The sequence below is a fragment of the Solenopsis invicta genome, chromosome 5 (assembly GCF_016802725.1).
Source record: "Solenopsis invicta isolate M01_SB chromosome 5, UNIL_Sinv_3.0, whole genome shotgun sequence".
NCBI lineage: Eukaryota > Metazoa > Arthropoda > Insecta > Hymenoptera > Formicidae > Solenopsis > Solenopsis invicta.
The window spans coordinates 4,435,655-4,449,191 of NC_052668.1; the positions used below are offsets into that span (position 1 = coordinate 4,435,655).

The following is a 13,537-nucleotide window of genomic DNA, read 5'->3' on the forward strand; positions in this document are numbered from 1 at the left end:
TAACTCAATAAATATTAACGCGACACAATTCTTATCAACATGTTTATTAGCTATAAAGTTCTACCAATCTCTCTATAGGTAAAAGTTCATTGGATGAATTGTAGAAAGAACAAATGTAATTTACAATTTATTGAAGAAGAAAGAAAGGATTCCGAGAAAAAGGTAGCAGAGGAAGAAGTCGTAGAATATTAATAAGTAATGTCATAAAAGGCACTTTTAATTGTTTAAAAAATCACAAATTAATGATTCTTCGTAGATTTTATACGTTAATAAATGCCGTTAATAAAATAAGGTTTTATAAACATTTTATAAAGTAAATTTTATTTAAAAAAAACTTTTAAAGAATTTTTTTGGATTAAAAAATAACTTTTTAAAATAACTTCTTGCTGGTAAGCATTACGCAACGTCCACTATGAGATTATAAAATTGCAAGAACGGTTTTAAACACACAATGCAAATGGCTTACGACTATCTTACAATTTCTCTCATTACAAAATTTTGTATACTGAATTTATATACACACAACGCCTTCAAGTTAAAATTAAAAATTAAAAAATTAATATCTAATATATTTCTCAAAATTACGTAGAAATCATACAATTATATAAATTGCTGTTACGGAAAATTAAGTTTTTATAAATTCAACTTTTATAAAAACGCATTAAAAATGACTAGTAATTCTACAATATCTAAACAGACTGTAACAAAGTAACTTTAACGATTACTTTTAGAATTCAACGCAAATTATACGAGATATCATTGTACCTTAGCATCCGATACGAATCTCACAACTTTTATCTTTCCCTTATAAAAATAAGATATAAAAAATATGCTTTGCTTTTAAGGATACAGGCGACACTCATAACACAAATCAATGTACGCCACTTTTTATTTACAATTTGATTTAAACTCAATCAACATTCTTAAACTGTGCTCGGAAGAAGAGTCGGAATGTTTTTGCTCGATTGAACAATATAGAATAGATTAAATTTTTGAATATACACACGCGCGTGCGTGTGCGTGTGCGTGCGTGTGTGAGTGTACGTGTGTGTGTGTGTGTGTACAAATGTGTTCATTAACATTTAAATTGTTTGTGAATTATTAATAAAATAAATTATAAGTATTGTGTACTTATAATTTTGTAATCGCAAATGACAATATATATTTTATATTACAATTTATGTAAAAATATCAGAGATATGTAGAAGAGTTATGTAAATTCATGTGATTTACTTTTGTTTTTTTAAATAAAGTGTTACAAAATTAAATATTATATTAGGAGTTCGTATACATATTATACATATCATATTCCATTTTATTGCGACAAACTGTGCTCAAGTGTATCCTTTTGAACAAAATTAATTGTTAATTTATTAAACAATTATAAGTTATAGCAGACTGACAAAATTAAAAATTATAATAAATTTTCGACAAAATAATAAATTTTCATGTTTGATTTCAAATATATTAGAATATTTTCAAATTAAAACTAATTGTAATCATACAAAATTTTAATGATAAAAGTAACTTCCATTTATTAATACTGATCGCGTTTAAAAACTTTCCTTCAATTCACTCAAAACCACCGTCTAATAAAAATTTCAATAATTGAGAAAAACCGGTTTTTCAAGAAACCACGAGTTTAATCATTTAAAAAGAATTGTTTCAAGGATAAACCAGAAAAACTTGTAATTTTATCGCATGTATAGTTATAATAAAATTAAATCGTTTTAGCTTTATATTTAATTAACAATTGTATTAATAAATCAATTTTATACAGAATTTATTTTATCCTTTTATTTCTTTTGGCAACAGTACTACGTTACATAAACTTTGGAAATTATACTCGTTAAAAAAAAATACAATTTTGTGCCCTTAATAATTCATGTCAATATTTAAAAATTGAAATTCAAAACAAGTACAAAAAATCATCCAATATTTTGCATCAATATTTATATTTTGAACTTTAAATTGAAAATCAGACATTTTTGATAAAATTTAGAATAATATTTATTTAAGTATTACGTAACAATAATATTTTTATTTGTCATCCATACGTAGTAATATCATGAAAAATAATCTATTTTAATATTCATAGAAGGAAGTACTTTCTTGAATTTATATCAAATATAAAAATAATATAAAATCTATAATGTGTAACGTACATACTACTTTCAAGGCAATATTTTTCGAGAACAAGGCCTATCACCACGACAATTTCTGTTATTATATTTTGCGAAGATAAATATTATTCGTATCAAAAATATAATTAGTTTAAAATAATCATGCCAATACAGAATACTTTGTCGAGGCAAAGTCGATGCGCAATCATGCGTAATGTAATCGAACTTTGACATCAAAGTTCAATTCGATTAAAGATACTTTTATGATTAACATATCCCCGATATACATTCTCCTGTTTTGTTAAAGTTTTCGCAATTGTCTTTTGTGACTTTCCATTATGGTGTCGACATTTATATAAAAGAGATATTATTATAAAATTAAATTATATTAAATGATCATTGTTTAAAAATTAAATATTGTTTGCAATTATTTTAAATATTGTTTGCAATTATTTTTGCACTAAATACTGAGTTCAAATTAATAATTCAGTTTTTAAATGTCTTTGTTATTAACAGTTTTAATCTATTCTATAAAAGAGAGAATTCCTGAAATGTTTCAAAAATTTTTAAAAGAAGAATTTGATAAATAAATATAAAAATTAGTTAAAGAATGGATTTAATGCAAATTATTCCATCTTTTTCGCAGCTATTATGCAAATTTAGCAATATTAAATTCACAGCATTTTTACAGTATTGAGAATCTATTCGAAGGACAGATATGATGAGAAAAAGCATTGATATAGACATTAACCGAGGATAGCATTAAGAATGTACGAGCAAGTTAAATATGCCATTTTTTTCAATTGCATTCTTGGAATTAATTGGCAATGAGATGTTTCTTTTCTCTTTCTCGTCACGGCGTTGCATCGTCCACTGCACAATAATTCTTGTTGTTTGCTGTATTTGTGTGATAGATACTTGCGCATACAATGACACCTGGAAAACACAGACCTCAATGCAGGTATATATGCCAGGCAAACATCTAGATTCTCTACTATCGCGCCCCACTCGAAACACGTTCAATAGCCAATTCCTACTTGGATATGTCGGCCAAGATTCCGAGACTCCTTTACCTTCTCAGTGCCGTCATCGTAATCGTTCCGTTGCAGTCAAGCGGACAACCGCAACCGAAACAATATCGCAGTCTTTACGGCAGTGATGTGAGCGGACGCGAGTTAACAAATATATTTGAGCTAGGTATCGGAGCTTTATACTTCCTGCTGCAAGGCCAACGTTATATGAATGAGGAGATGCCGGACGCGATTCCGCAATTTGGAGCTATGTACGATTTCATAGTAATTGGCGCCGGCACGGCCGGCGCTACGATAGCCACAAGATTAAGTGAGATTCATCAGGTTGAGGTGTTGTTGATCGAAGCTGGATCTAGCGAGAATTTGCTGATGGACATCCCGCTTCTCGTTCACATGCTGCAGCTAAGCAATGATATTAATTGGAAGTATCAAACAAAATCGTCCAATAAATACTGTCTCGGTATGAATAACAATAGGTGTAATTGGCCTAGAGGAAAAGTGATGGGTGGTAGCAGCGTGCTAAACTACATGATCGCAACCAGAGGCGGCGCCGAGGATTACAATCGATGGGCTGAGATGGGGAATGAAGGCTGGGCTTACAAGGATGTTCTCAAATACTTTAAAAAACTGGAGACAATCGATATCCCAGAGCTGCAATCGGACACTATTTATCACGGAACTAAGGGACCATTGCATATCTCTTACCCATCATTTCATACGCTATTAGCAGAGGCCTTCCTAAAAGCAGGCAAAGAGCTAGGATATCCGGTATTGGACTATAATGGAAAAAATATGATAGGATTTTCGTATTTGCAGAGCACAACTATGAATGGCACTCGTATGAGCAGCAATAAAGCTTACCTACATCCCGCAAGAGATCGTCGAAATCTTCACGTGACACGCGAAAGCATGGTAAGAAAAGTGCTGATCAATCATCACACGAATCGAGCAATCGGCGTGGAGTTCATTAAACATCACCAAATTATTCAAGTGTATGCAAGCAAAGAGGTAATTTTGTGCGCGGGTTCCATCGGATCACCACAATTACTAATGCTGTCCGGCATTGGACCAGTTGAACATCTTCGCAAGCTCGGTATAAACGTTGTTCAGAACTTGCCGGTAGGTGAAAATTTGATGGATCACGTAGCTTTTGGCGGGCTAACGTGGACAGTAAAAGAGCCGGTAGGTATCCGACTATTCGACATGGTAAATCCCACTCTTCCATATATAGGGGACTTCCTGACGGGGCGCTCAGGACCACTTACAGTCCCGGGTGCGTGTGAGGCTCTCGCTTTCATCGACACTAAAAATCCAAAGAAACGTGACGGTTTGCCAGACATGGAACTGCTATTTATCGGTGGTGGATTTAAAGGAGATATTATTCTTCCAATTGTGATGGGTTTTAACAATCGAATGCGTCAGATATGGCAAAAATATAACAACAATTACGGTTGGGCCATATTACCGATGTTGTTGAAACCAAAGAGCCGTGGACGAATAAGACTACTGGCTAACGACATTAATGTTAAACCCGAGATCGTTCCAAATTACTTCGACGATCCGGAAGATGTTAGGACGATGATTGCTGGTATTAGAGCTGCAATAAGCGTCGGTCAGACGAAGACGATGGAAATGTTTGGTTCACAATTATCAAACGATACTTTTCCTGGATGCGAAAATTACAAATATGACTCTGATGATTATTGGGAATGCGCGGTAAGAACAGCGTCTCTCACCATCTATCACTATACTGGTACTTGCAAAATGGGACCGAGAGGAGACCCAACTGCTGTCGTCGATCCTAGATTAAAGGTATTTGTTGAAAGATGCTGTAGAGTACTTATTCTTAAATTGGCAACAAATATTTTAATAATCTGAACACATACTTGCACGCGCGTGCATATGCACAGGCACACATATTTATTAATTTACAAATTTATGTATTAGGTGATTGGTGTTCAAGGATTGCGAGTAGCAGACGGTTCCATCATGCCCGAGATTATATCGGCGCACACAAACATACCTATCTATATGATTGCTGAGAAGCTGGCAGACATGATCAAGGAAGAATGGAAATACTTGAATAAATCAGAAACGTAATTTATGATATATTATATTAATAAAAAGTTTTTAACTGATATAAACTTTATTAAAAATTAACAATTTGCTGCATTGAGTTCAATATATAACACAGCACACCTTTTCTATATTAAACTATAGAAAATTGTGGAAAAAAGGACAAAAAATAATGATACACATAATGATATCTCTATCTTCTTTGAACAGAACTGTACCATAAAATCGAATCACGTGATTAGTGATTTATTAATTAGAGAATCCTTGATGAAGACAGTGTAGTTCTGCATGACTGTCCCTGTTTAGAAATTGGAATACTCTCAAATCGAAATGCAATCCTGATATGTGAACTCAATAATTCGCCATGTATAATAAAAATAGAAATTTAAATAAGTTTTCAAGAAACAAACATTACTGAAATACTTTTCAAACCAGTATACAATCATCATAATAATGATTAATACTTATCAGAGTTGAGTAATTCCAATTTTAAATTAAATTACGTTACACTTGATGACATAAAATTAATACGTTAAAAATGTCATGAACAAAAACTATAACTCAGTAAAAATTGCGTTAAACTTAAATTAAATGTTAATTTAGAAAAACATTATTTAACTTTAAATGTTGAATTTTTTTTAAATTAGATGATTGCAAATAACAAAACCATATGAATCATAAAATTTTGATATTTTATTTGTAAATTAAGTTTACATGAAATAATTAAAAAATTATTTTAATAAGAATATATTTTTATCTTTTGCAATTTTTTTTTATCTAAATAAATTTTTAACTTAAAATAAAAATTAATAAGTTATAAACATATAAATTATGTGCCTTTAAAAAACTAAATAAAGTTAAAGATTAAATTTACAAGTAAAATAAACTCACAAGGAAACTTTAGTGAGAAATACAGATTTTAATAAAATTTCACATAATTGTGGAGAAAATAAATACATGAATTTAAAAATTTTTAATTGTGGCTAAAAATTAATATGAAGCGGTAAATCCCTCAAAAGTAAAGAGACTTTTGCCTTTTTTCGATATATCTCGTAAACAAAACAAAATATAAAAAAATGTTTTATACCAAAGTTTTATAACAAAAATATCTATTTAACTACGCTATTCATTTTCCAAAAAAAATTTTCTATATTCACCCTTTATAACACCCCCATTCACAGATTATTCATTGCATTAAAATTTCAATTTTAATGAAACGAGGCATAAATGTAGAGGGATTAAATACACAAATTTAGAAATTTTAATTGCTAAAAAAATGGTTCAAAGGGGCAAAACAATCTTTCAAAGATAAAGAGACTTGCCTTTTTTTCAATATACATACCTTGTAAACTAAACAAAATATCAAAAAATATTTTTTACCAAAATTTTACAGTAAAAATAGATCTCTTTAACTACGCTATTCGTTTACCAAAAAAAAATTTGTTTAAATTTATCCTTTATATCCCCATTTACAAATTATTTATTGCATAAAAATTCCCATTTTAATAATACTTGGCATAAATGTAAAAGAAATAAATACATGAATTTAGAAATTTTTAATTACAAATAAAAAATAAAAAACACCAAAATGTACTCTCAAAATTGTCAATTAACTATGTAATAATGAGCTAATAAGAGTAATCGCGGTTGCTGATACGTAGAAATAATAACAATTTTATCAACTTTCCATACAAAAGCGCAGTATACGTTTCGACTCAATTTCGAGTCATTTTCAGCTATCACTCTCTCTTTTTTGCCACATTTATGTTACAGTTTCATTGAAATCTGAATTTCTCACTTTGCGAGATTCCCTTGTAAGCTAAGTTAAAAGTTATTAACTATTTTTAACTATTAAATTTATATATATTTTAGTTATCAATTTTTTAATCAAGGTACTTGAGCCAAATAAGGCCCAGTACTAAATAAGGCCCACTTCTAAATTTACCACTTAAAAACGTGCTTTATGTTTGAAATATGCTTAAAAGATATGTCATAGGAAGTAGATAAAGAGAAACTAGGAAATTAACACCGTTTATTAGCAACACGTTTATTCAGTACAACAAAAGTTTGTAACAAAGTGGGTAAATCAGCTATTTTTATAAAAATTTGTTATAAATTTAATAAGTATACGTTATTTTATGATTTATTAAAATATATTATAATATTATTCAACTTTTTAACTATGGAAAAAAACAAATATATATATATATATATATATATATATATATATATATATTATATATAGAGACCAGGGCTATTCGTTAGACCTTTTTTTCTTTTGTGTCTCCTGAGTCCTATATTCATTAAAAAAAAAAGAAACATGGGATGATTTAAAAGGTTGAATCTTCCCCTTCACAATGCCGGTATAGATAGAACGTGTACTTGCTTTGAAGTACATATAAAAATATCGACCAATACCAAAAATTACAAATAGCTCCAAGCCCGGGGTAAGTCATAACTAGTCCGAGAATATCCCAAAATTTGTATTTCAAGTTGAAAGACTGTAAAAAAGTTGTTGTTAAAACTTTCTTTAATTTAAAAAAGGATATAGCTAGACAAAATGCAAATGCAAACATACACGTTCGCATGTCTTTTTATGCCATCGGTGTAACAGATTTCCTAACCTCACAAGTGTCAGTCTTTAACGCTTTATAACTTTTTACCTGCTTAAGAGCGACGATTTTATATTCATATTCATGTTCTATATACTAAAATACACAATATTATCAAGTTTGAATTAATCAATGAAGAACTTTACCTCAATGCTTAACTATGCGTAGCGCAGACGTTCGTAACACAGCCAAAGGATTAGGGTTAGCCAACTTAGGTTAGGTGCTGCAATCAGTATTAACAAATCGCCCCGGTGCTCGGTATTACAAATAGCCCCGGTGCTCGGTATTACAAATAGCCCCAACATCAACTGTGCGCATTATTGTGTATAATTGACAAAAATAGACATCACACAGCAAAAAGTAAACACAAAATGTTTCAAATACAGTCAACTGGACACGATACATTCAAAGTTTTCAAAAAAACCTTATTATCTTACTTAAACTTCGAAGAAATGCTGACTATCAGAAATTACTTCAACTGTCGCAAAACACATTTTTCACTACTACGACTTCAATATGACGCCGTTATCAACAAAACTTTGTTAGCAACATCGTTACATTAGAACGTGTTTACAGTGTTTAAAGTAAATTTTTAATATGTACCCATAAAAAGATATTTCCAATTATCGAATTACCTCGTCTAACGATTTGTCCCGGTCTCCTTTATATATCAATTTTTTTGAATAAGTATACTTTTTTATAATTAATATATTATTAAATAATGCCCACTTTATACATTTATTGCTATAGCCATTGCCAGTTGTTCATTATGTATGTGGCTTGCAACAGAGAATAAGGATTTTCAACGACGCTAACTTTCCATAAGCTAAAATTGCACTAAAATAGCCAGAATTTTTTAAAATTAAAATAGTAATTATAGACCAAATTAAAAATAATTGTAATGTTTTACAGTAAAATAGATATTAAAGTATTTCGTATTTGTGATTAATAATCATTTTAACAGTAAATTGGAAAATAATGTTTAATTTATTTTCAATTTATTTTTAATTCGGGCCTTATTGAAAACATAAGAATTTAATAAGACCCAATTTCAAAGTTTGAAAACATTTTTTTTGTTTATTTAAAAATATTTTATACAGATGATAATTTTATTTTGGCGAGTGATTAAAATAAACATTTTATTCTTATTTAGTTTATTTCAATATCTTTGTAAATAGAATTTATAAAAAATAAAGTTAGGTAGGCCTTATTCGGCTCTGGTACCTTAGTACTGCTTTGAGATATTTAGTATGAAAAACTTGATTTAAATGTACTAGACAATACTTTTTAAACGACCGAACATATTTAGGGGATCTTATCACGTAATAACTACGGATTTCAATATAGTTTGTATAAATAACTTTTAGTATAACTTTTAGTATATTTATTAAACAAAGGAAAAAAGCGTACTTTTTAAGCATTTTCAAGAAAATCAAAATTTTAAAAAATCTTGACTTATCAGAAAGTTTGACGGCTGTTTTTATCAAAGACCGTATGACTCGGCAATAATGTACTTATATTCGCAAGACTGATAGATCGAATCTTGATAAGTAATAAGCTTTTTTTTTTAAATTATAATGCAACTTTTATATAAAAGAATTGTAAATTACATATGTGTTTATACATTTTGTTTATTTATTTTGTATTAAAAAATGTGTATTCTCTCCTTTCTATCTTTCATCTAAAAAATTTGTTTTCAAAAATGTCTATTAAAAATAAAATTAATTATAGGTTTTTATATTTAAAAATATATTATAAATAATTTTAATTTTAATAAACTTTAATTCTGAAAACAAATTTTTTAGGTGGAAGATAAAAAAGAGAAAACGCACATTTTTAATACAAAATATACTATAGACAAAATGTATAAACTCATGTAATTTAAAATTATTTTATGTATTGTATCATAATGTAATCCAGCTGCCGTCGAATCTTCCAGTCACGCAATCTTCCATAAAACACTTTGCAAAAGTGAAAGGGAAAAGAAGAGTAAAATAGTGATTTTAAGATTTACCGATTTTTCCATGCTAATGTAAAGTAATAATTTATTATTTTTCAAAATCACTAAAGCATTATTTATCATCCGTAAAAAGAATGGCTAATAAAAAAGCAATTATTATATTTACATTTATTATAAATGTAATAAATTTAAATGCTTCGGTGTGACAAGACAAAATGATGGGAAGTCAAGGTTCAAACCCTGGCTGAGGGTTACTTTTTCATAAAAAAATTTTTTAGTTTTTCCGAGGAAAGGGGGATTTTATATATGTATATAAAGCATTAATATCACGTTCCGGCTTCATAACTGTGTTTCAAGTCCGACAAATATGCGACAAATAGTTTGAATAAATTGGAGATTGTAAAAATTTAAAAATTATTCGACACTAACTATAAGAACTGCTGTGACTGGCATGTGCCTGTTAATTTTATGTTATATTAAATTTATATTATTTTGATAGTACAGTATAGTTAAATAAAAAAATGTAAATAAAATAATAAATATTTACGTAATTTATAAAAATAAAATTATTAAAATTGTGATTAAAATTGCGTTATATATAGTCAAAATATTAGAATATTAAGATTAAAAAAACAAATGCATAAATACGTCATCTTGCTTATACATGAATTATATTATCCATAGTTGTTTATTTATTAAATATAAATATTACAATATAAAAAAAATAATTTTAATACGTTTGTATATTTTCTCACTATACAATATTGTATTGTGTACATATATATATATATATATAATATATATATGAAACTATACAATATTGTATTGTGTACATATATATATATATATATAATATATATATGAAAATAATGAAAATACTTATACTATAATTATCTCATTCCTTTCACAATTATTGAATGGGCTACCTATACTCTTTTCGCATAATCTCATCCACGGATTGACTTTTAAACATCATTTTATAACACTATTAACTCGACGATATTCTCGCCTCAGAACGATAAAAACGTTATGAATCACATTATGACGGATTAATTACTTAATGGAAGGAGACTTTTCTATTCAGGCTAAGTGATCCTACACTAATTACACAGGCACACAAAAAAAAAACAAAAGTGTCATGTCCGAGAGATTACATCTATGTATCCCTATGTATTTTGACGCCCTGAAACTAAATGACTTCAAAATTGCTCCATCAGGTCAGAATATTTTTTTACCGGGTTAAATAGTGTGTAATTTTAAGGAACGTTTAACAATTTTTTGAGTGTAAAAAAAAATCTTGATTTGATGGAGTAATTCTGAAGTCATATTCGATTTCAGAGCCTCAATATGCATAGGAATATAAAGGTATAGTCTTTCGGACATGACACTTTTGTTTTTTTGTGTGCTTGCGTTGTTATTGTTAAACTACATTGTTAAGAAATACATCACATTCCAACATGCATTTACTCACAGTCTTTTTTTACAATTATTATTATGCTTTTCAATATGTGACATGGCCTTTAATAATTTTTGTACAACTGAAGAAGACATATTGTTAGTATGGTCGAAACGTTTTATTAATATATTCCTTCTTTCTTATTATATCTCATTCCTTATAAACCAATATAAAAAAATTACACATAAATGCAGCCAAAACATTTCTTAGTCATAATAGATTATCTATTTTTAGAAAGATTAAAATAAAATTATACATGGTCTCAGATTTCGCATTAATAGCAAATTCCCTGAGATCATTTCAAGACAAAAATTTTACTAAAATGTTGAAGCTACAATAGTTTTTAAATGAGAAGAGTTTAAAGTTAACCAATGGTACTGTCGAAAATTCATACATGGGACACAGTAGTGATTATGTCTTCAAGCATCAATTCTATCAAAATTAATATTATTCTGCATACGTCGTTACTATTTTTATAGTATTTATACTATAGTAATAAATTATTTCATGCCACACCAAAATCAATTTAGTTAGAGGGCTAGTTTTCTCGGTCTTCAACTACGCACCCAAAACATGAAAATTGCGGGCACACGACAAACGACGTGCAGACGCATTTGAGATTTGGTATTGGCAAGAATGCTCCGCATTCCATGAACGGCAAAGAAAACAAACGCATCAATTCTGGCTGAGATAGATTCTCCCCAGAAATTATCTAGCTCCGTACACAGCCAAATTCAGAAGTTTTTCGGACATATTAACCGCTGTAACAATATCGGACATCTGATAGTCTAAAGTAAGCCAGAGGGGAAACGTAGAAGAGGCCGCTCACCGACCTGGTGAACCGACACCGTGAAGCAATTTCTTAATATAAGCATGGAAGAGGCAGTAAGGATCACAGCTAATCGGGACAAATGGCGGAACACCGTTAAAAACACCATCAGTAGATGAGAAAAACAAACATAGTCACGACATATCTGTCAAGATGTCAAGGACTGGAATGATGAATAAACTATTGATTAATGCTAACAGCAGATTAAAAGGAAAGTATTGACTTTTAAACGTGATACGTATCGAACTGTCAAAGCTACCTTTTCAAAAAAAGGTAAAAAAAAGATGCCAAGTTATGTATGTGCGCGCGCACCTTATCTATAATTTTTTTTAAAAACTCAAGTGGTACTATTTTTTAATTTAACCTAAATGTATTTTTTCCAAAAAATGTATGAAATCTTTAAATTGCGCTAATTATAAAGAGAATATATTGCTGTTTGAAATAACTGTCGTACTACTTTTAACGAATAAAATGCAAGTGATAGTATATTTATTTTTTAAGTAAAATCCAAGTAGCGGTATCTTTTATTCTTTTTTAAATAAAATTCAAGTAATACTGTGTCTGTGTATTTTTATTGAAACATTTTTCTGTTCTAATCTAAGTGGATGTACTTAATTTAAAAAAGTTTCAATGAAATATGTAACATTTAATCTCAAAGAATTAAACAGAAACGAGAATGTTTTATTAAAATAAAAAATTTTTAAACTACAAAAAATTGGCGCTACTAAATGTCTAACTATAATCTAAATAAAATGTAAAACAGCAGCGCCAATTTTTGTAGTTTAAAAATTTTTTATTTTAATAAAACATTCTCATTTCTGTTTAATTCTTTGAGATTAAATGTTACATATTTCATTGAAACTTTTTTAAATTAAGTACATCCACTTAGATTAGAACAGAAAAATGTTTCAATAAAAATACACAGACACAGTATCACTTGAATTTTATTTAAAAAAGAATAAAAGATACCGCTACTTGGATTTTACTTAAAAAATAAATATACTATCACTTGCATTTTATTCGTTAAAAGTAGTACGACAGTTATTTCAAACAGCAATATATTCTCTTTATAATTAGCGCAATTTAAAGATTTCATACATTTTTTGGAAAAAATACATTTAGGTTAAATTAAAAAATAGTACCACTTGAGTTTTTAAAAAAAATTATAGATAAGGTGCGCGCGGACACACATACACATTACTGCAAAATTGAGCTATATGCATCCATACGTGAGAATTACTTTGCGGAAGAACAAATAAGGAGAAAAGTAAATCTTTATTTTACATTTAAGTTGTTAAACTTAAATCGTTTGGAATCACACATATCCATACAATATATATTACACACGCACGCACACGCGCACGCGCACACACGTATACACACAAACGCGCACGCATGTGTATATTCAAAAATTCAAATAAAATGCCGAGAATTTTGTTTCGCGGATGCA

The 13,537-nt window shown here is 29.0% G+C and overlaps 2 protein-coding genes across 2 annotated transcripts in view; one reads left to right on the forward strand and one right to left on the reverse strand.

Annotated features, from left to right (window-relative positions):
• LOC105194942 (flotillin-2) overlaps positions 1-13,537 on the reverse strand; it is a 272,683-nt gene that overhangs the window by 228,204 nt on the left and 30,942 nt on the right. The gene's annotated exons all lie outside the window — the stretch shown is intronic.
• Positions 3,003-5,400, forward strand: LOC105194949 (glucose dehydrogenase [FAD, quinone]). The gene is made up of 2 exons (XM_011160085.3): positions 3,003-4,966; positions 5,102-5,400. The coding sequence occupies exons 1-2, from the start codon at positions 3,167-3,169 to the stop codon at positions 5,252-5,254; spliced, it is 1,953 nt and encodes a 650-aa protein (XP_011158387.1). The 5' UTR covers positions 3,003-3,166; the 3' UTR covers positions 5,255-5,400.

Coding starts and splice junctions, on each gene's coding strand:
- LOC105194949 (XM_011160085.3), top strand. CDS start 3,167: ATGTCGGCCAAGATTCCGAGACTCCTTTACCTTCTCAGTGCCGTCATC. Junction 4,967..5,101: donor TCGTCGATCCTAGATTAAAG/GTATTTGTTGAA, acceptor TTTATGTATTAG/GTGATTGGTGTTCAAGGATT.